This window comes from Cataglyphis hispanica, chromosome 10, assembly GCF_021464435.1.
Source record: "Cataglyphis hispanica isolate Lineage 1 chromosome 10, ULB_Chis1_1.0, whole genome shotgun sequence".
NCBI lineage: Eukaryota > Metazoa > Arthropoda > Insecta > Hymenoptera > Formicidae > Cataglyphis > Cataglyphis hispanica.
In genome coordinates, this window is record NC_065963.1 from 2,493,248 (window position 1) to 2,512,723 (window position 19,476).

The 19,476-nt window shown below is 30.0% G+C and overlaps 5 protein-coding genes and 1 pseudogene across 12 annotated transcripts; 2 read left to right on the plus strand and 4 right to left on the minus strand.

The window, feature by feature from the left end:
• Positions 1-49: 49 nt before the first annotated feature.
• Positions 50-4,318, plus strand: LOC126852571 (putative cystathionine gamma-lyase 2). Of its 2 annotated transcripts, none has more exons than XM_050597508.1 (8): positions 50-178; positions 1,293-1,433; positions 2,295-2,582; positions 2,722-2,856; positions 2,945-3,080; positions 3,150-3,302; positions 3,423-3,588; positions 3,654-4,318. In XM_050597508.1, exons 2-8 carry the CDS (start codon positions 1,296-1,298, stop codon positions 3,796-3,798), a joined length of 1,161 nt encoding a protein of 386 aa, XP_050453465.1. In that variant the 5' UTR covers positions 50-178; positions 1,293-1,295; the 3' UTR covers positions 3,799-4,318. The 2 variants fall into 2 exon arrangements, with proteins under 2 accessions (XP_050453465.1, XP_050453464.1); XM_050597507.1 differs by having other exon boundaries at positions 73-221.
• LOC126852572 (putative cystathionine gamma-lyase 2) lies at positions 57-11,346 on the plus strand. Of its 4 annotated transcripts, XM_050597511.1 has the most exons (9): positions 6,542-6,703; positions 6,818-7,503; positions 8,414-8,554; positions 9,410-9,697; positions 9,833-9,967; positions 10,054-10,189; positions 10,258-10,410; positions 10,533-10,698; positions 10,768-11,346. In XM_050597511.1, the coding sequence occupies exons 3-9, from the start codon at positions 8,417-8,419 to the stop codon at positions 10,910-10,912; spliced, it is 1,161 nt and encodes a 386-aa protein (XP_050453468.1). In that variant the 5' UTR covers positions 6,542-6,703; positions 6,818-7,503; positions 8,414-8,416; the 3' UTR covers positions 10,913-11,346. The 4 variants fall into 4 exon arrangements, with proteins under 4 accessions (XP_050453469.1, XP_050453466.1, XP_050453468.1 ...); XM_050597512.1 differs by lacking the exons at positions 6,542-6,703; positions 6,818-7,503 and adding an exon at positions 57-178; XM_050597509.1 differs by lacking the exons at positions 6,542-6,703; positions 6,818-7,503 and adding an exon at positions 73-221.
• On the minus strand, positions 3,932-13,743 carry LOC126852573 (solute carrier family 35 member E2A-like). 2 transcript variants are annotated; one of them, XM_050597514.1, is made up of 5 exons: positions 13,301-13,743; positions 12,469-12,720; positions 12,162-12,348; positions 11,873-12,076; positions 3,932-4,643 (listed from the first exon to the last, which is right to left on the minus strand). In XM_050597514.1, the coding sequence occupies exons 1-5, from the start codon at positions 13,581-13,583 to the stop codon at positions 4,451-4,453; spliced, it is 1,119 nt and encodes a 372-aa protein (XP_050453471.1). In that variant the 5' UTR covers positions 13,584-13,743; the 3' UTR covers positions 3,932-4,450. The 2 variants fall into 2 exon arrangements, with proteins under 2 accessions (XP_050453471.1, XP_050453470.1); XM_050597513.1 differs by lacking the exon at positions 3,932-4,643 and adding an exon at positions 11,057-11,753.
• Positions 4,928-6,348, minus strand: LOC126852603 (uncharacterized; annotated as a pseudogene).
• Positions 13,744-15,288: 1,545 nt separating the features above from the next.
• LOC126852556 (prenylcysteine oxidase 1-like) lies at positions 15,289-17,942 on the minus strand. 3 transcript variants are annotated; one of them, XM_050597475.1, is made up of 8 exons: positions 17,713-17,942; positions 17,425-17,544; positions 17,133-17,339; positions 16,901-17,042; positions 16,498-16,801; positions 16,294-16,414; positions 15,875-16,224; positions 15,289-15,798 (listed from the first exon to the last, which is right to left on the minus strand). In XM_050597475.1, the coding sequence occupies exons 2-8, from the start codon at positions 17,498-17,500 to the stop codon at positions 15,535-15,537; spliced, it is 1,464 nt and encodes a 487-aa protein (XP_050453432.1). In that variant the 5' UTR covers positions 17,501-17,544; positions 17,713-17,942; the 3' UTR covers positions 15,289-15,534. The 3 variants fall into 3 exon arrangements, with proteins under 3 accessions (XP_050453432.1, XP_050453433.1, XP_050453430.1); XM_050597476.1 differs by lacking the exon at positions 17,713-17,942 and adding an exon at positions 17,672-17,690; XM_050597473.1 differs by lacking the exon at positions 17,713-17,942 and having other exon boundaries at positions 17,425-17,595.
• A 188-nt stretch (positions 17,943-18,130) lies between these two features.
• LOC126852604 (DNA-directed RNA polymerase II subunit RPB9) lies at positions 18,131-19,132 on the minus strand. The gene is made up of 3 exons (XM_050597568.1): positions 18,984-19,132; positions 18,748-18,821; positions 18,131-18,486 (listed from the first exon to the last, which is right to left on the minus strand). Exons 1-3 carry the CDS (start codon positions 19,110-19,112, stop codon positions 18,297-18,299), a joined length of 393 nt encoding a protein of 130 aa, XP_050453525.1. The 5' UTR covers positions 19,113-19,132; the 3' UTR covers positions 18,131-18,296.
• Between the last annotated feature and the right edge of the window lie 344 nt (positions 19,133-19,476).

Genomic DNA, 19,476 nt, shown 5'->3' on the forward strand with positions numbered 1-19,476 from the left:
TCAATTTTTGTGTTGGTACTGTGCGAGTGTGCACACGTTACACTTTTCCTTTTTATATCGGCCACGCGGCTGTCAATGTGGAGGCTTAAATGAAAATATAAATCGCTGATCGCCGATCGAATCCATTCCAGTCGACGTTGTTCAACGAAACTGATATCAGCGAAGTCAAGTGTTGCCGGTGAAGTTTTCTGAAGATATATTTCCAATTAATTTGTCATCAGGTAAAACTTTGATTTCGTCACTGAAATGTGCGATTAGAACCAAGAGATTACTCTTACATATTCTTACGCAACTCTAAGCTGCACTTTCTGAAGAAGTTTAAAGGCCATTGCATGTTAAAAAATTTTAGTCGTAATCATATGGCCATATGAAAATTGACCAATCACAATCAAACATTCTAAACATAATAAGAATGTTTGAACTGTAATTGTTTGATTTACTTACGGCTTTACGATTACGACTAAAATTTTTTTAACGTGCAATGGCCTTAAGAACGAAGAAAATTGTTTTGGTTTTTTTTTTTGTTCTGATTGGACAGTTGATCGTTACTCCAAGCAGTAAATTTTGGAAAGCAATTCTGCGCGGAAAATAAAAATGTATATTTTTTTTAGCTAAACAGCAGCTAACGAATGCAAAAAGTATAGATGAGAAAAAAAAGATTGGAACTTGTATCTTAAAAATTAAAATCTAATGATATATATATAATATATAGTTGAAAAGTTGTAATATAAATATATTGATAAGTAGTAATCATGAAAGAAAATATCAATTTTTAAATTTCTCATTATCGAAAAATTACTAATTTTTTAATTTAAATTTTAACCTTTGAAGGTCATAATATGAGACATTTTGATATTTATCGAAATAAGAAAAAATTTTTAAATTTATTTTTTATCTTTTGTTGTATATGATCATTTTCTATAGATATCAAAAGAAATATATAGAAATTTTTTCAAATACTTTGAAATAGTTAAAATTCAAGACATTGTGACTTATATATACATGATTAAAAATACAGAAGAAAAAAAAGTGATTTACAAGGATTAAATATGTATTTTGTCTAATTTTAAATTTTTAAACATTAAGTATTATCATGTCTCCTCTTTCTTGCATACATAAATTCGTCTTGTATCATTTAATATAAATATTAATTTTTTAATCCATGTTTATTAGCATTTCTTTCCTTCATTTGATGATCACACTATCTATCCTGAACCGTTTTTTTTAATCATTTACAATATAAAAAACAACTTGGAACTAATATCTATTGCAATAAAATTTTCATTAAATAGGCCATGACTTCAAAAGCAGAAGGTTTTTCCACCAAAGCTATTCATGCAGGACAGAGTCCATTGCAATGGAGCCATCGTGCAGTTGTACCACCTTTGGTAATGTCCACAACATTTCAGCAGGATGGTCCAGCTGAGTTTAAGGTAAGCTCAAATTAATATGAATAATTCATTAAAATTTATCTCTCTGACTTTACCAATACATAACTCTTAATTGATAGCAATTGATCTTTTTATTCCACCAATCAATGTCAATCATAGCTAACATACTGAGCGTATTGAATTCTATATAAGTATTCATAAAATTAAAATTATTCACATAAATTGATAAGAAAAAATTAATTATGATCGGATTTTTGCAATAAAATTATTACTTTTTTAAGTTAAAAAAGAAGAAATAAGAGAATGATGATCGAAAATAAATATGATGATTGAAAAACTTAAATAAATAACAATTATGATGATAAATTATTAGTAGATAAATATACATTATTAGAGCAAATATATATTCATATATAATATAATAAAATATATAATATATTTTCAAGACATAGATATTTTAATATAGTTTAGGAATATGTCAATCATTCTGCAGATCTTTATTAAGATTATTGAAGTACACAAGTACACAGTACACAATTTTTTCCATTTTAGCACACAGCACACTATTTATTCCACTTTACTAACTATAATAATCAAACGATAATTAGTACACAGTACATAGTACACAGTACACTATTTATTCCACTTTACTAACTATATTAATCAAACGATAATTCTTTTTTAGTTGTATAAAATTTTTGTTTATAAAATCTTCAGACTTATTCAGAATTCTTTGTTAAGCATTTGAAAATTTTTTACTTATAGAATGTTAGATAGAGATTTTCTCATTTAAAAACATTCAAAATTATATATATATATATATACATATATATATATATATATATATATATATATATATATATATATATATGTATAATAGCATTTTATTTTTTATTTATTTAGGACTTTGATTATGGTAGAAGTGGCAATCCAATGCGCAAAGTGCTGGAGACATGTCTAGCTGCTCTAGAAGATGGCGAACATTGTATTACCTTTTCATCTGGTTTAGGTGCAACAACTTCAATTACTTCTTTGTTGGAAACAGGAGATCATCTTCTTGCTGGAGATGATCTTTATGGTGGAACCAACCGGTTCATCCAAAATTGTTTAAAAAAGCAGGGCATCACATATTCCTTTACAGATATGACAAAAGTAGAAAATGTTATAAATGCTATACAACCAAATACAAAGGTTAGATTAAAAATATTATTCTTTCTCTCTCTTTTTCAGATTTATTTTGTTTCTGAATTTCATGATATTTTACTTAAAATGTGTATTATTATAGAGTTCTTAATATATGATTTCGTTTTCTGCATTTTATAATTTACAGATGGTATGGCTAGAGACACCAACAAATCCTTTAATGAAACTTATAAATATTAAAGACGTCGCTGATAGCTTAAAGTCTCACCGTCAAGACATTATTCTAGTTGTAGATAATACATTCTTGACATGCTATTTCCAGGTAAGTTCAACTCACAATTCCCTGAGAAAAATATTTAAACGTATATGTAAATACAAATTACACCACAAACATATTCTATTTTCAACAGAAGCCACTTGAGCTCGGTGCCGATATAGTGATATATTCGCTGTCAAAATATATGAACGGTCATTCGGACGTCATTATGGGAGCTGCGATCACGAACAAACATGATCTTGCGAAAAGATTGCGATTTTTTCAAAATGGTAAATAGACAAAAAAATTTTTCAAATAATATATTTGAAAATTTTCTATAATATCTTCTTGAAATCTAGCCATGGGTATTGTGCCATCGCCCTTTGACTGCTTTATGGTAAACCGAGGCTTGAAGACGCTCGAACTCAGGATGCAACAGCACATGAAGAACTCCCTGGCTGTAGCCAAGTTTCTAGAGTCTCATCCTTGCGTTGAACGAGTATTTCATCCATGTACATATGCATTATTTTTCTCCTTATTTTTATTGTGTACATAATTAATGCTTGAATGTTTAATGTCTTTTAAATGATAAGATATTTACGAGATAAAGTATGCACATGTCGTTGTTGCAGACCTCCCGTCCCATCCGCAACATGAATTGGCTCTTAAGCAAACAACTGGTCACAGTGGTATGATTTCCTTTTACCTGAAAGGTGATGAGCGCAAGTTTCTAAAAGAATTAAAGATCTTTACGTTAGCCGAATCCTTGGGAGGTTACGAGTCACTAGCCGAATTACCGTAAGTATACAAAATTAATTGGCATTAAGTATTTATAAACGTATTAATATATTTTTCTCACATAGATCCCTTATGACGCACGCATCTATACCCGAAGATATGCGACTTGCATTGGGTATAACAGATAAATTGATTCGGTTATCTGTTGGTATCGAAACGGAACAGGATCTCATAGCCGATATCAAACAAGCATTAGATGCTTGTCAATGAACTAAACGTAGTTACAAAAATAATAATATATATTCTAATTTGTATACTAACTCTGTTAATGTATGACTGATATCATGAACCCTTTACACATTTCTACACAAAGATCTTCATAGATGCAAATATTTTCTATCAATAGGTATAAAGAGATTTTATTTTTCTCACACATTTTAACATTCCACAATTCTCATATTTACATAAGGAACATTATATAGTACAGCATAATAATCAAATATTTTTTGACACATGTACATCACACTCATTCCGATCTCTTTTGGTTGCCTGTGTACTTGCATTAGATATGTGTATGAATATGTGCAAATATCTTGCAAATGTCTGAATATATGCAAATCTTCTAAAGTTCAGAGACAATAATTGTATTTTAGAATGACATTTTTAACAGATCACAGAAATTACAATACAACTGGCAAAAAATTGCTAGATTTGACAAACATAATTTTCGAGTGAGCATTTTGTCTTGATATATTTCTGATATTAGTAATATATATTATCCCATATTCTCCACTGAATGAAATATTGCTATATATAAAAATTCGAGATATTATTTGTACTTCCAATATGCAATAGGTTTGGTGCGGTAACACACATTTCTTTTCACATGAATAGACTTTTGTTTTTTCTTTGAAAAATTGTCTTACTGTAAATTGATCTTTGATGAATGTCTTGACTTTGTTCTATTCATCTTGTCATATTCATGCGCTCGATTGTACAGCAACACTCCCGCTACCACCGAGGAAGTGCCGAGCGCTGATAATCCCGTCACTGGATTATTAAATAATAAGACGGAAAGCCATACGAGAAAAGTTCTTTTTGCAATTTTAGCGACACTGTAATATCATTTTGTGCTTTAAAATCATGTAAGAAAAATATATTCTGATTATATATATATATATATAAAAGATATTATTACATACCTGTGTGTTACGGGACTGATGTAGTCCATAAGCAGTGATACTTTGAAAATGGGAGAACACTCTGTTGAGAAGGAATACCGCGAATAACTTAAAGCTCAGGGAATGTTCGAGTGTAGATAGATCGACCAGTAATATCGATACTGGTATTTGTACGACGATTGACGCTAAACTGGTATAAAATTGTAATTTCGCTGGTCTACAAATAATAAGAGTTTTTTTTCTTTCTCCTTTACAATTTACAATCTTTTTACACTTAAATGATAATCGATATCACTTATGTATACTTAAAATTATCACCACTGATCAACATTTTCGAGTACACATTCTGCAAGCATTCAGTTACATTTCTCGCCATAGCAGCAATGAATCCTCTGAGATCGAAACTAATTTCATTGATGGAACATGCTAGTCCACCCATTAGATATTAAAGATAAATTCATCTATAATCCCGTATATTTCCCTAAAAAGGTGTTATGTATTGAATACAATCAATTAGTTATTGAAAATTAAGATTGAATTTTTATTATATATGTAATATATGCAAAGAGAGAAAGAATATGTAAATTTTTATAATTCTTACCTAATAAATATTTACTGATGAGAACGGTGAAAAGTGGTGCGCTACTCTTTAGAGTTTCTGTGAAACTTACAGCTATGATTTAACAATACTAGACCTAGAACCACCGTTGTAAATCTCGTGCAACCTACCAGCATCATATGCTTTCAAAACCCAAGAGTCAATCTTGAACACGCTTTGTACATACCGCAAGGAAAGTACATTTATATCAGTCCACAAATTGCAGTCATTAACATCTGGCAAGCACTTACATTGTAAGATAGTGAAAAGATTGAGGATTTGTAATAATTATAATAGAAATATCAGTGATTGCGAAAGACATTAAACTTGACATTAATAGCTCAATTATTACCAGAGTTGGATAGTAATTAGTTAAACAGTTAAAAAGTTGAAACAGTTGAAAAGTTAATAACTTTTAACTTAACTTAGTTAATTTTAAATGTGTTAAATGGTTGATCGCAATGCAAATATTTCATTTGTCTCAGTCGGATATCAATTCTCTGTTGGATAGAGAATTAACTTTTAATTTTGATGAGTTAATAATTTTTTAACTCAATCTAAATGAAGTTAATTTTTAAGTAACTTTTTACGTAAACTTAATTAATTTTTGGACCATTAATTTTAAACTTAACTTGTTTAAAAAAAAATTAACTCACCCAGCCCTGATTATTAATTACATATTTTTTGCATTTTTAATAAATTTATAAATACAACTATATCGACTTCTCCAGGAATAATCGCTCACCCAGAATAGTCGGATCGCCCTCCATGTAAGACAGTATGTACTTGTTTAGAAACAGGGTACATCCACTGAAGACATACCATAGAGTGAGAAAGAGGAGAGCTCTAGGACGAAACAAACCGCCCTTGGTGTCATTTGTCAAAACGATCATGTCCTCCCGCTTTCTCGCATGATCGCGTATTGCTTCGGTTGACAGATGTCATGCACCGAAGACGAGTCTTCGAAGATGAGGTCTCCGTTACGAACGGTCTGCGGGTAACTGATACGCACAAAATAATTCTCCATCGCGCTCTTCCTTTCTTCTTCTCTTCCTCACGAAAACGCGAAACTCGCGAGAGGTTCTCGCGTGCGGGAAATCACATTTTTACATCGTCCCGTGACATTAATAATGCGGAAACCTTTTTTTTTTATCCCTCGACGGCTTCGCGCGTTTCGTAGGTTAGGTTAGGTTAGGTTAGGTTAGGTTAGGTTATGTCATGTCTCCACAGCATGGAGACCATTATCTTCTTCTTCTTCTTCTTCTTATAGTTGGTTTCGGGCCTGAAATACGCAGGTCCACACAGCCAATTCGATGATTATGTTGAGGAAAACAGACTAAAGAATAGTATATAACAGATAAGTCAGATATTTAGCTTGTTTTTCTCGAAAAATAAGGTAAGACATGAGATGATCCCAGAGAATCTTGATAAAATTTTAAAAATATCAAGGGGAGGAGGCTTCCTTTTCCTGTTTAAGCAATAGGGTCTATGTTCTTGATATAATGGACAGGTCCAGAGTATGTGATCAATGTCTTGTGTTGGGTATCCACGCATGCAGACGAAGATGTGATATTGCAACGAAACAGATTGGCTGGCAGATTATAGAGCAAAACATCCATATGATGTAAACATGCAGAAAATTTTCTCAGAATGTCTTCGGATGTCTCTGGATGTCTTTAAGAAAAAATTAGACGAGCAATAGGGGATATAAACATCCATAAGAGGTTCTCTGAATATTATCTGGATGTCTTCTGGGTGTCCTTTGGAGATCCTTTGGAGAACTTTTGGACATATTACATATTAGTTTTGTTAGAATATCGATTTATATGTACTTTTATAATATACATATAATAACGAACAAAATGCGTTAGCGATTAACCTTGAATCTAAATATAATTGCGAATGCATTGCAAGATAAATGAACAAACAAAAATATCATAATTCAAAAAAGCGATATCTCAGATCGCACGATATGCGCGATATCGAACGCTGTTGAACACAGTGCTATCAGTGTACTGTGCATACACATCACACTTTTTCTTTTTGTATCGGCCATGCCGCTGTCAATGTGGGGGCTTCCTTATAAATCTATATAAATTTTTGATCGCCGATCGAATTATTCCACTCGACAATGAGATCAAGTCTCGCTCTTAGTGAAGTTTTCTGAAGATATTTTTCCAATTAATTCATCATCAGGTAAAACTTTGATTTCGTCATTGAAATGCGCGATTAGAACCAAGAGATTAATAGTCTTATTCTTACGTAACTCCAAGCTGCACTTTCTGAATATTGAAGAACGAAATTATATATATTTTTTTTTATCCTGGCTAATTGATCTTTACTCCTAGCAGTAAATTTTGAGAAAATTCTCGCGGAAAATAAAAATGTATATTCAAAAATATATATTTTTTCAAGACAAACAGTTGATAACGTGTAAAAGGTACAACTGAGAAAAAAAAATTGGAACTCGTATCTTAAAAATTAAAATCTAATATGATATATATATGTAGTTGAAAAGTTGTAATATATAAATATATTGATAAATATAATCTCGAAAGAAAATATCAATTTTTATATTTCTTATTAAAAAATGTCTAATTTTTTAATTTAAATTTGATCCTTTAAAGATCATTTTATATAAGTCATTTTGATATTTATCGATATTCTATCGAACAATGATGATAAAAAAATTTTTTTTAATTTATTTTTCATTTTATTGTACATGATCATTTTCTACAAATATCAAAAGATATATATAGAAATTTTTTCAAATACTTTGAAATAGTTAAAACTCAAAACATTGTGACTTATATATACATGATTAAAAATACAGAAAAAAAAGTGATTTACAAGGATTAAATATGTATTTTGTCTAATTTTAAATTTTTAAACATTAAATATTATCATGTCTCCTCTTTCTTGCATACATAAATTCGTCTTGTATCATTTAATATAAATATTAATTTTTTAATCCATGTTTATTAGCATTTCTTTCCTTCATTTCATGATCACACTATCTATCCTGAACCGTTTTTTTTTTAATCATTTACAATATAAAAAACAACTTGGAACTAATATCTATTGCAATAAAATTTTCATTAAACAGGCCATGACTTCAAAAGCAGAAGGTTTTTCCACCAAAGCTATTCATGCAGGACAGAGTCCATTGCAATGGAGCCATCGTGCAGTTGTACCACCTTTGGTAATGTCCACAACATTTCAGCAGGATGGTCCAGCTGAGTTTAAGGTAAGCTCAAATTAATATGAATAATTCATTAAAATTTATCTCTCTGACTTTACCAATACATAACTCTTAATTGATAGCAATTGATCTTTTTATTCCACCAATCAATGTCAATCATAGCTAACATACTGAGCGTATTGAATTCTATATAAGTATTCATAAAATTAAAATTATTCACATAAATTGATAAGAAAAAATTAATTATGATCGGATTTTTGCAATAAAATTATTACTTTTTTAAGTTAAAAAAGAAGAAATAAGAGAATGATGATCGAAAATAAATATGATGATTGAAAAACTTAAATAAATAACAATTATGATGATAAATTATTAGTAGATAAATATACATTATTAGAGCAAATATATATTCATATATAATATAATAAAATATATAATATATTTTCAAGACATAGATATTTTAATATAGTTTAGGAATATGTCAATCATTCTGCAGATCTTTATTAAGATTATTGAAGTACACAAGTACACAGTACACAATTTTTTCCATTTTAGCACACAGCACACTATTTATTCCACTTTACTAACTATAATAATCAAACGATAATTAGTACACAGTACATAGTACACAGTACACTATTTATTCCACTTTACTAACTATATTAATCAAACGATAATTCTTTTTAGTTGTATAAAATTTTTGTTTATAAAATCTTCAGACTTATTCAGAATTCTTTGTTAAGCATTTGAAAATTTTTACTTATAGAATGTTAGATAGAGATTTTCTCATTTAAAAACATTCAAAATTATGTATATATATATATACATATATATATATATATATATATATATATATATATATATATATGTATAATAGCATTTTATTTTTTGTTTATTTAGGACTTTGATTATGGTAGAAGTGGCAATCCAATGCGCAAAGTGCTGGAGACATGTCTAGCTGCTCTAGAAGATGGCGAACATTGTATTACCTTTTCATCCGGTTTAGGTGCAACAACTGCAATTACTTCTTTGTTGGAAACAGGAGATCATCTTCTTGCTGGAGATGATCTTTATGGTGGAACCAACCGGTTCATCCAAAATTGTTTAAAAAAGCAGGGCATCACATATTCCTTAGTAGATGTAACAAAAGTAGAAAATGTTATAAATGCCGTACAACCAAATACAAAGGTTAGATTAAAAATATTAGTCTCTCTCTTTTTCAGATTTATTTTGTTTCTGAATTTCATGATATTTTACTTAAAATGTGTATTATTATAGAGTTCTTAATATATGATTTCGTTTTCTGCATTTTATAATTTACAGATGGTATGGCTAGAGACACCAACAAATCCTTTATTGAAACTTGTAGATATTAAAGGCGTCGCTGATAGCTTAAAGTCTCATCGTCAAGACATTATTCTAGTCGTCGATAATACATTCTTGACATGTTATTTTCAGGTAAGTTCAACTCACAATTTCCTGAGAAAAATATTTAAACGTATGTAAATACAAATTACAACACAAACATATTCTATTTTCATCAGAAGCCACTTGAACTCGGTGCCGATATAATCATGTATTCGCTGTCAAAATATATGAACGGTCATTCGGACATCATTATGGGAGCTGCGATCACGAGCAAATATGATCTCGCGAAAAGATTGCGATTCTTACAAAAGGGTAAATAGATAAAAAATTTTTCAAGTAGTATATTTAAAAATTTTCTATAATATCTTCTTGAAATCCAGCTATGGGTATCGTGTCATCGCCCTTTGACTGCTTTATGGTAAACCGAGGCTTGAAGACGCTCGAACTCAGGATGCAACAGCACATGAAAAACTCCCTGGCTGTAGCCAAGTTTCTAGAGTCTCATCCTTGTGTTGAACGAGTATTTCATCCATGTACATATGCATTATTTTTCTCCTTATTTTTATTGCGTACATAATTAATGCTTGAATGTTTAATGTCTATTATAAACGATAAGATATCTACGAGATAAAGTATGCACGTGTTATTGTTGTAGACCTCCCGTCGCATCCGCAACATGAATTGGCTCTTAAGCAAACAACTGGTCACAGCGGTATGATTTCCTTTTATCTGAAAGGTGATGAGCGCAAGTTCCTAAAAAAATTAAAGGTCTTTACTTTAGCCGAATCTTTGGGAGGTTGCGAGTCACTAGCCGAATTACCGTAAGTATACAAAATTAATTGGCATTAAATATTTATAAACGTATTAATATAAATATTTTTCTCACATAGAGCCGTTATGACGCATGCATCTGTATCCGAAGATGTGCGACTGGCATTGGGTATAACAGATAAATTGATTCGGTTATCTGTCGGTATCGAGACGGAAAAGGATCTCATAGCCGATATCAAACAAGCATTAGATGCTTGTCAATGAACTAAACGTAGTTAGATAGTCATAAAAATAATAATATATATTCTAATTTGTATATTAACTCTGTTAATGCATAGCTGATCATAAACCCTTTACACATTTCTACACAAAGATTTTTATAGATGCAAATATTTTTTATCAATATCAATAGGTATATAAAGAGATTTTATTTTTATCAAACATTTTTACATTCCGCTAATCTCCCAGATTTACATTAGGAACATTATATAGTACAGCATAATAATCAAATATTTTTTGACACATGTACATCACACGGATGGATCATTCGGATTTCCTTTGGTTACCTGTGTACTTGTATCAGGCATGCGTATGAATATGTGGAATTATCTTCTGAAGTTCAGAGACAATAATTGTATTTTAGAATGACATTTTTAGTAGATCACAGAAATTACAATACAACTGGCAAAAAATTGTTAGATTTGACAAACATAATTTTCGATTGAGCATTTTGTCTTAACATATTTCTGGTGTTAATAATATATATTATCCCATATTCTCCACTGAATGAAATATTGCTATATATAAAAATTCGGGATATTATTTGTACTACCAATATGCAATAAGTTTGGTGCGATAACACACATTTCTTTTCACATGAATAGACTTTTGTTTTGTCTTTGAAAAATTGTCTTACTGTAAATTGATCTTTGATGAATGTCTTGACTTTGTTCTATTCATCTTATCATATTCTTGCGCTCGATTGTACAGCAACACTCCCGCTATCACTGAGGAGGTACCGAGCGCTGATAATCCCGTCACCGGATTATTAAATAATAAGACGGAGAGCCATATTAAAAAAGCTCTCTTTGCAGTATTAGCGACACTGTAATATCATTTTGTGCTTTAAAATCATGTAAGAAAAATATATTCTGATTATATATATATATATATATATATATATATATATATATATATATATATATAAATGATATTATTACATACCTGTGTGTTACGGGACTGATGTAGTCCATAAGTACATAAGCAGTGATACTTTGAAAGTGGAAGAATACTCCGTTGAGAAGGAATGCCGCGAATAACTTAAAGCTGAGGGAATGTTCGAGTGTAGGTAGATCGACCAGTAATATCGATACTGGTATTTGTACGACAATTGATGCTAAACTGGTATAAAATTGTAATTCCGCTGGTCTACAAATAATAAGATTTTTTTTTTCTTTCACTTTTACAATTTACAATCTTTTTACACTTAAATGATATAATCGATATCACTTACGTATACTTAAAATTATCACCACTGATCAACATTTTCGAGTACACATTCTGCAAGCATTCAGTTACATTTGTCGCCATAGCAGCAATGAATCCTCTGAGATCGAAACTAATTTCATTGATGGAACACAATGCTAATCCACCCATTACAGGTATTAAAGATAAATTCACATACAATCCCGTATATTCTCCTAGAAAGGTGTTATGTGTTGAATACAATCAATTAGTTATTGAAAATTAAGATTGAATTTTTATCATATATATAAGATATGCAAAGAGAGAACAAATATATAAATTTTTGTAATTCTTACCTAATAAATATCTACTGATGAGGACGGTGAAAAGTGGTGCACTACTCTTTATAGTTTCTGTAAAACTTACAGCTACATAATTTAACGATACTAGACCTAGGACCACCGTTGCAAACCTTGTGCATCCTACCAGTGTCATGTGCTTATAAAACCCAGGGGGTCTCATCAATCTTGGACTCGCTTTGTACATACCACAAGGAAAATACATTTGTATCAGTCCACAAATTGCAGTCATTAACATTTGGCAAGCACCTATATTGTAAGACAGAGAAAAGATTAAAGATATTTGTAATTATATAATAGAAATATCAGTAATTGCAAAAATTTAGACACTTGACATTAACAGCTCAATTATTCTCAGGGTTGAGTAGTAATTATTATAGTTAAACAATTAAAAGTTAAAAAGTTAATAACTTAAATTAATTTTAAATGTGTAAACTTTTAACTTGAACTAGTTCTTTTTTAACGCATTAATGTTAACTTATTAACTTTTTTATACGAGTTAAAATAATTCATTAATATTAAAGTAATGTGAAAATAGTTAGCGTAATGCAAATATTTCATTTGTCATATAAGTTTGTCAGATGTATCAATTCACTGTTGAATATAGAATTAACTTTTAATTTTAATAAATTAATAATTTTTCAACTCGACTATAACTGAGTGATTTTTAAGTAACTCTTAACATAAATCTAATTAATTTTTGAATTATTAACTTAATCTGTTTAAAAAAAAATTTAACTCACCCAACCTTGATCATTAATTACATATTTTTTGCATTTTTAACAATTTTACAGATACAATATCGACTTCTCCAGGAATAATCGCTCACCCAAAATAGTTGGATCGCCCTCCATGTAAGACAGTATGTACTTGTTTAGAAACAGGGTACATCCACTGAAGACATACCATAGGGTGAGAAAAAGGAGAGCTCTAGGATGAAACAGACCGCCCTTGGTGTCATTTGTTAAAACAATCACGTCCTCCCGCTTTCTCGCATGATCCGCGTATTGCCTCGGTTGACAGGTGTCATGCGCCGAAGACGAGTCTTCAAGGATGGGATCTCCGCTACGAGCGGTCTGCGGATAACTGATACGCACGGAATAATTCTCCATCGCGCTCTTCCTTCCTTCTTCTCTTCCTCACGAAAGCGCGAAACTCGCGAGAAGTTCTCGCGTGCAGGAAATCACATTTTTACATCGTCCCGTGACATTAATAATGCGGAAACCTTTTTTTCTATCCTTTGATAGCTTTCGCGCGTTTCGTAGGTTAGGTTAGGTTAGGTTATTGAACCGCGTCGCGGTTCCTGAACATATGGCAATCAACCGGATCGGATTATCCGACTGAATGTTTATTCCCATTTATGAATAATAATAAACGCATCTTCTTTTTTTTCTTCTCTTTGTTCGGTTATCCGTCCTTGAAAGCGGAATCCTATTTTCTCGCTTCCACTCCGTCTTTTCATTAATCTTCAATTTGTATATTTGCTTATAGCTCTTTTATTATTTATAATGGAAATGTAAGGCTCGTATGTCATCGCGTGACAATTCACGTACGGTGACACGTTGCTCGCAAGGCCGCGACGTATTTACCGGCGAAACTATTCTGTCATATTCTTCTGTCAGTTTGCGAGCGTGCGATTGGTCAACTGAAATGCAAAACATGTCATCATTGGGTGTGTTCAAAAAACAATCATTGAGCATCGTCTTCTCTACATTCGACGTTGATTTGTTGGTTTTAGAAGTAAAAATCAATCACGATCGATTGCTATCCAATGATTATGTCTTCTGAACGCACTTATTATTGTGATATATTGCGATACTATTAAAAAAAAGATATGTATTTTCAGTATATCACATTTATATATATTTATAATTTATTATAATTATAATATAATTTTAAATTATAATATAATTAAAATATAATTTTATATTTATTTAATTTAATTTTTATTATTAATAAATAATAAACAAATAAAATATTAAGTTATATATATTCATATAAAGTAAAATTAAGTTTTCTTTATTTTGAGCTGAAATTTCAGGAATATTATAATTAGATAGATAATCATCTTTATTCAACAAGAATTTAGGATTTTTTTGAATTCATTATCTTTTATTTTTTTGCTTCTTCATAAAAAAAAACTTAATTTGTTTTCATAACAAAGTTTTTTTTTCAGTTTTCTATGCCAAAATGTGCTCCAAGAATATGTTTCACAAAAATCACATTTTTAAAAGTGTCTGTGTATATATGTACTTTTATTTATTGTTATTTTTATAAAAATTCATATAGTATTTTTTAGATTTTAAGTAGTTTCAATTTTTCAAAAAAATGTCTATGCAAACTCTAAGTTCCGCACACTTTTGAAATATTGGGTTAAATTTTTAAAAATGAATAGAATTATCATTAAAGAATAGTTGATATTAAACTTAGTGAAAATCGATGAAAGGAATTATTTTTAAAATTTTTGGGGAAATATTATTTGCACGCACTCTAATTTTTACAAATTTTGAAATATTGGGAAATATTATAATAATTTTTTTTATATGATAAACTCTTAATTTTACACTTTTAACATAAATTTTAAACTATTTTAAACTATTATATATTCTTTAAATTATTATTACATTAAAAATAATTTTAATGTGATTATTTTTATATAATACTGATGTGATCACAGTTTGCTTCCTCTTTATCAGGAAACTAAAATTGAAAGAATTGTTTGCTTTGAGCAAGCTCTGTAAATGAAATAAAATAATGAGGAAGTAATGTACAAATTTCTGATTTACTCAATTTTCATTTTTATTAACATTCTTTTTTATTTTAGTTTTGTGATTACATGAGTATTATATAAAAATAATCACATTAAACATATTTTTAATGTAATTTAAAGAGTATATAATAGTTTAAAATTTATGTTAAAAGTATAAAATTAATAGTGTAAAATTAAGAGTATTATTAATGTATAGTAATTAACAGTATAAGAATTAATAATATTATTAATAACATTACACATTAATAATATTGTTCATTATATTACAAACAATATAATACCTACATCTAATATTATAATTCTACAGATCTTTTTCTAGTTGATTTTTTATAGACTTCTTTATTTAATGTAAAGTTATATTTTTGGACAAAATCATCGTATGCCAAAATAGCAACGTTTCTTCCAGCTACTGCACTCATTTCCATTGCGCTACCAGCCCACTCGATTGCATTGACATGATATAGCGCATCGTGTAGCTTAAATTTATCGAAATGTACATTTGTAGTATTTGAGTAGCGGGGATATGCTTTCCAAGCAATCTCCTTCTTTTCAGTGACCTTGTGAAGGAAGAAAAATTATCAATCACGTTAAAATACATCTTCTTTTAACATCTCATAAAAAATTATTTCGTACATGAGAAAATATACTGTTTATAAGATTTCTTTCCAGAGGTTCTCTGCTAAAGATTTTCCAAATTTGCGAACTTATTTCAGTTGGTCCATCCACAGAATTTACTTCCGCAATTGAGCTGATTTTTGTTTTGTTGAGATTACAACATAGAATAGCTTCCAGAGCTTCTTCCAAGCCAAAATACTTTGGATTAAGATCCCCGTTAATAAATGTCACATATGTTGTTTGATAGTCTCCTGGAAAGACTAAATTATCTGGAAAACTGACAAATTCTATCGGAAATTCTTGGTCGTGTGTAAGTGGTGCAGCAATAATTACAATATCGTAAGTAGATGTCATTGAATCTGTGCTATCTGAAATGTAATATATGCATAATTATTAAATTTTAGTATTTGTCAATGATTTTGTACTCCATTATATACCTTTATTCATATAGGTCACTTCATATTGACTCGAATCATTATCTGCTATATTACGAATTTTTGTAACATAGCTTGGTATTATATTTACATATTTATTTCTATAAATGAGATGTTCCGGTACCTAAAATTTTTAAAATAATGCACATTTTACAAATAAAATTGAGATTTGTATAATGTAACAATAATAGTATAATAATACATTACTCCTTTATTTCCACCTTTAACAGACCATAGATCAGCATCTATTCCAGCTATGGATATCAAACCAACAAAACTCTGAATATTGACATCCTGACCATAATTTGTTACGGTAGTAGCTTGTACTACCTCATTGATCAATCTTTCTGTGAAACCCATATGTGAAAGATAATCCTTTATAGACAATTGCAATGACTTTGGGAATTCTTTATTCATAGCTGATAGCAGTGCAGTGACATTGAGAAAAGCCTTTCCATCATCCTGCAGATTATATATCCTCGTGAAATCTTCTAGTGTGTCATCTATGTGTCTGTCCAAAATAATAGAATCTTTATATTATACAATTGTATATTAAAATCGTGATATAATACTTTTTCTTAGTCTGTTACAGGATATAATATTAAAATACCTTTTAAGTTTATACAGTTGAAAACCGTATCTGTAAAATAATTTCATCATTGATACAATGTACCACGAGTTTTCCTTATATACAAATTCATCTCCATCCCATATACCAAACTTTTGTTCACTTAGAAAGTTACGCTCTAAACCTGAAATACACACGCAAAAACTCATTAGTAGCATTCTTGGTATATTTAATAATCAAATTATGTCTGGATGAAAAAAGACTCTGCCTTTACCCAAAAGATTGACGAACTTCTGCATATACATGTTCTTAGGATGTATAATTGAACCACCGGCTTCTACTTCATTATTGTCAATTTTTACAGTCGCCAAACGTCCGCCAATGGTTTTTGCTTCGTACAAGTCAATCTCCAAACTTCCATTGAACAATTCTGTGAGAAAATGTGAGGTGGAAGCACCACCGATGCCACCTCCTATGATGGCTAATAATAAGAGAAGAAATTAAATTCGAGACAGGTACATTAGACTTTGAATGAATTTTTTGTAAAATATGAAATGAACTCTTACCAATACTTGGAGCACGTATTTCAAGACAAGTCGCATGTTTGAGCATTAATATTAATAATGTGATATACATTGTCATGCTTCTAATGAATGTTTAAGATTTTGCAGCACGTTTACACATTCCTATGAGTTAGATAATTATTTGCAGATTATATTTATGTCGATAATTTACATATATATATATACATATATATATATATATATATATATATATATATATATATATATATATATGCGACATAAATGGTACAATTTATTGATGTAGACATGACATGCGATCACGTGACTAACGATTGAGAGATTGAGGCATGATTCAATATGGCTGAGTATGGCCTAGATAAACAGCTGGGAATAGTCCCAGAGGGTGTCTTCCAGACATTAGCTTTACAACTGCGAATTCGCAACACGATTTTTTCTTTTCACGATGATCATTCAATTGGGGAGATAAATCTGACAAAGATACTCCATGGATCAAAGTTCCTAACGCTCAGCGAAATGTTATCTAAAATTTTTCCTTCTCGCGAAACGTCACGATGACAGTCAGTGTAGAAAAATGTCGCGATTGCACAACGTAGCATTTTGTAACGTCGAGAGATTAGGAAGATTCGATTTGTAAAGCTAATCGCATATTTAAGTGACGGAATAAATGCTCAGAGAGAGAATAGAGATCGCGAGCCTTACGGTAATTTATTGTACTCTTGCACGAATGTTTATCTCATATTTTTTACAATTTTATTATATACACTGTTACAATGCATTTTATGCATTTTTACATACAATTTTTTATGCGATTTATCGATTTAATATAATTAAGTTATACAAATAGGGGAGATGTACACCGGATGGTTGGATATATGTATATATGTATATATTATTTATTCTGTCCATCTATGGGAGCAATGTTGATTCGTACACACATAATACAATCTCATTTCCTCTTCAGCTCGTCTAGTTTGTGCCTGGAAAAATACAGCTTCTCTGTGATTGCACTTTGGGCATGGATGTTCTTCGGTTCTTGGCAATGTAGGATCCGATATTACATCAGCGACAATATGTGTCAGTTCACTAAAAAAAAAAAGCAATTGAATAAGTCAGTGATAATTTTTAAGTGCGACTATTACATACATATTTGCAAGTCTATGAATTAATCTCGAGCTTAGGACTCGTCACATTGGAAGGATATCATTTTGTATGACAAGCATATTTGTGCACAAAACGATATACTATTCTTCCTTGCACGTGTTACAGATTTTACTAAGAATCTTTTGATAATATATTTATATAGATATTAATCAACTTTTTCTAATACTTATTTAAACAACTCACTCAATTTCGTGCATGATCTTGTTCACATAGATACAATTGCTGTCTGCCAGTTGCTTAAAATCACAATTTCTGCACTGAAATAAAAACAGAACAATTTCTTGTATAATACAATCTTTTTCTCATATAATTTATACAATGGTAATTCAAAGATGTTTCTTTTTCCCCCAACTGACGAACAGAATTTGTCGCAAACATTGTTTACTGGAAACAGTCTCGCAATACACACTCGTACTTACTGCATACATGAGCACTTTGTTTTCTTTATCCTCTTTAGGATACAACATATTGTTACATTCCTGACAAAATCTAATACCCACAAATCCTGGTCCATCATCGTGAGTGTCGTAGCCCGTTATCTTTGACATAATCCTCGGTCAACGATTACAATAATAATGGTAAAATTGATGCGTTATATCTGCAGATTCAAAAAAATATCAAATTATTTCGTATAACATACAAAAATTTATCTTACTCGTATAGTGTAAGATAAAAAATCTTTTAAGAAATAAAAATGGATTTAAAATTAAAATTTATCAATTATATTATGTTATAAAATCTATCTATTATGTTATGTTATAATAATTTTATAATTTTTTTTTTTTATAAAGAAATGTGCACACAGAAAACTCACAGAATTAACCTACAATTTCTACTTTCAGTTATATCTACGATAATATATTCTTGTAATTTTGTAAATTATTATCTTTTGTTTATTCCATTAGATAATAC

Excerpts from the sequence above, each read along its gene's own strand:
- LOC126852571 (XM_050597508.1), top strand. The coding sequence starts at position 1,296 with ATGACTTCAAAAGCAGAAGGTTTTTCCACCAAAGCTATTCATGCAGGA. Across the intron at positions 3,081-3,149 it reads ATTGCGATTTTTTCAAAATG|CCATGGGTATTGTGCCATCG; the intron begins GTAAATAGACAA and ends CTTGAAATCTAG. Across the intron at positions 3,303-3,422 it reads TGAACGAGTATTTCATCCAT|ACCTCCCGTCCCATCCGCAA; the intron begins GTACATATGCAT and ends TCGTTGTTGCAG.
- LOC126852604 (XM_050597568.1), bottom strand. The coding sequence starts at position 19,112 with ATGTCAAAGATAACGGGCTACGACACTCACGATGATGGACCAGGATTT. Across the intron at positions 18,822-18,983 it reads ACAAAGTGCTCATGTATGCA|TGCAGAAATTGTGATTTTAA; the intron begins GTAAGTACGAGT and ends TTTTTATTTCAG. Across the intron at positions 18,487-18,747 it reads AAGATCATGCACGAAATTGA|TGAACTGACACATATTGTCG; the intron begins GTGAGTTGTTTA and ends TTTTTTTTTTAG.
- LOC126852556 (XM_050597475.1), bottom strand. The coding sequence starts at position 17,500 with ATGACAATGTATATCACATTATTAATATTAATGCTCAAACATGCGACT. Across the intron at positions 16,415-16,497 it reads TTAAAGGTGGAAATAAAGGA|GTACCGGAACATCTCATTTA; the intron begins GTAATGTATTAT and ends TAAAAATTTTAG. Across the intron at positions 15,799-15,874 it reads TAAACAGTATATTTTCTCAT|GTCACTGAAAAGAAGGAGAT; the intron begins GTACGAAATAAT and ends TTCCTTCACAAG.
- LOC126852572 (XM_050597512.1), top strand. The coding sequence starts at position 8,417 with ATGACTTCAAAAGCAGAAGGTTTTTCCACCAAAGCTATTCATGCAGGA. Across the intron at positions 10,190-10,257 it reads ATTGCGATTCTTACAAAAGG|CTATGGGTATCGTGTCATCG; the intron begins GTAAATAGATAA and ends CTTGAAATCCAG. Across the intron at positions 10,699-10,767 it reads GAGTCACTAGCCGAATTACC|AGCCGTTATGACGCATGCAT; the intron begins GTAAGTATACAA and ends TTTCTCACATAG.
- LOC126852573 (XM_050597514.1), bottom strand. The coding sequence starts at position 13,583 with ATGGAGAATTATTCCGTGCGTATCAGTTATCCGCAGACCGCTCGTAGC. Across the intron at positions 12,349-12,468 it reads CATCAGTAGATATTTATTAG|GAGAATATACGGGATTGTAT; the intron begins GTAAGAATTACA and ends ACACCTTTCTAG. Across the intron at positions 4,644-11,872 it reads ATCAGTCCCGTAACACACAG|TGTCGCTAAAATTGCAAAAA; the intron begins GTATGTAATAAT and ends ATGATATTACAG.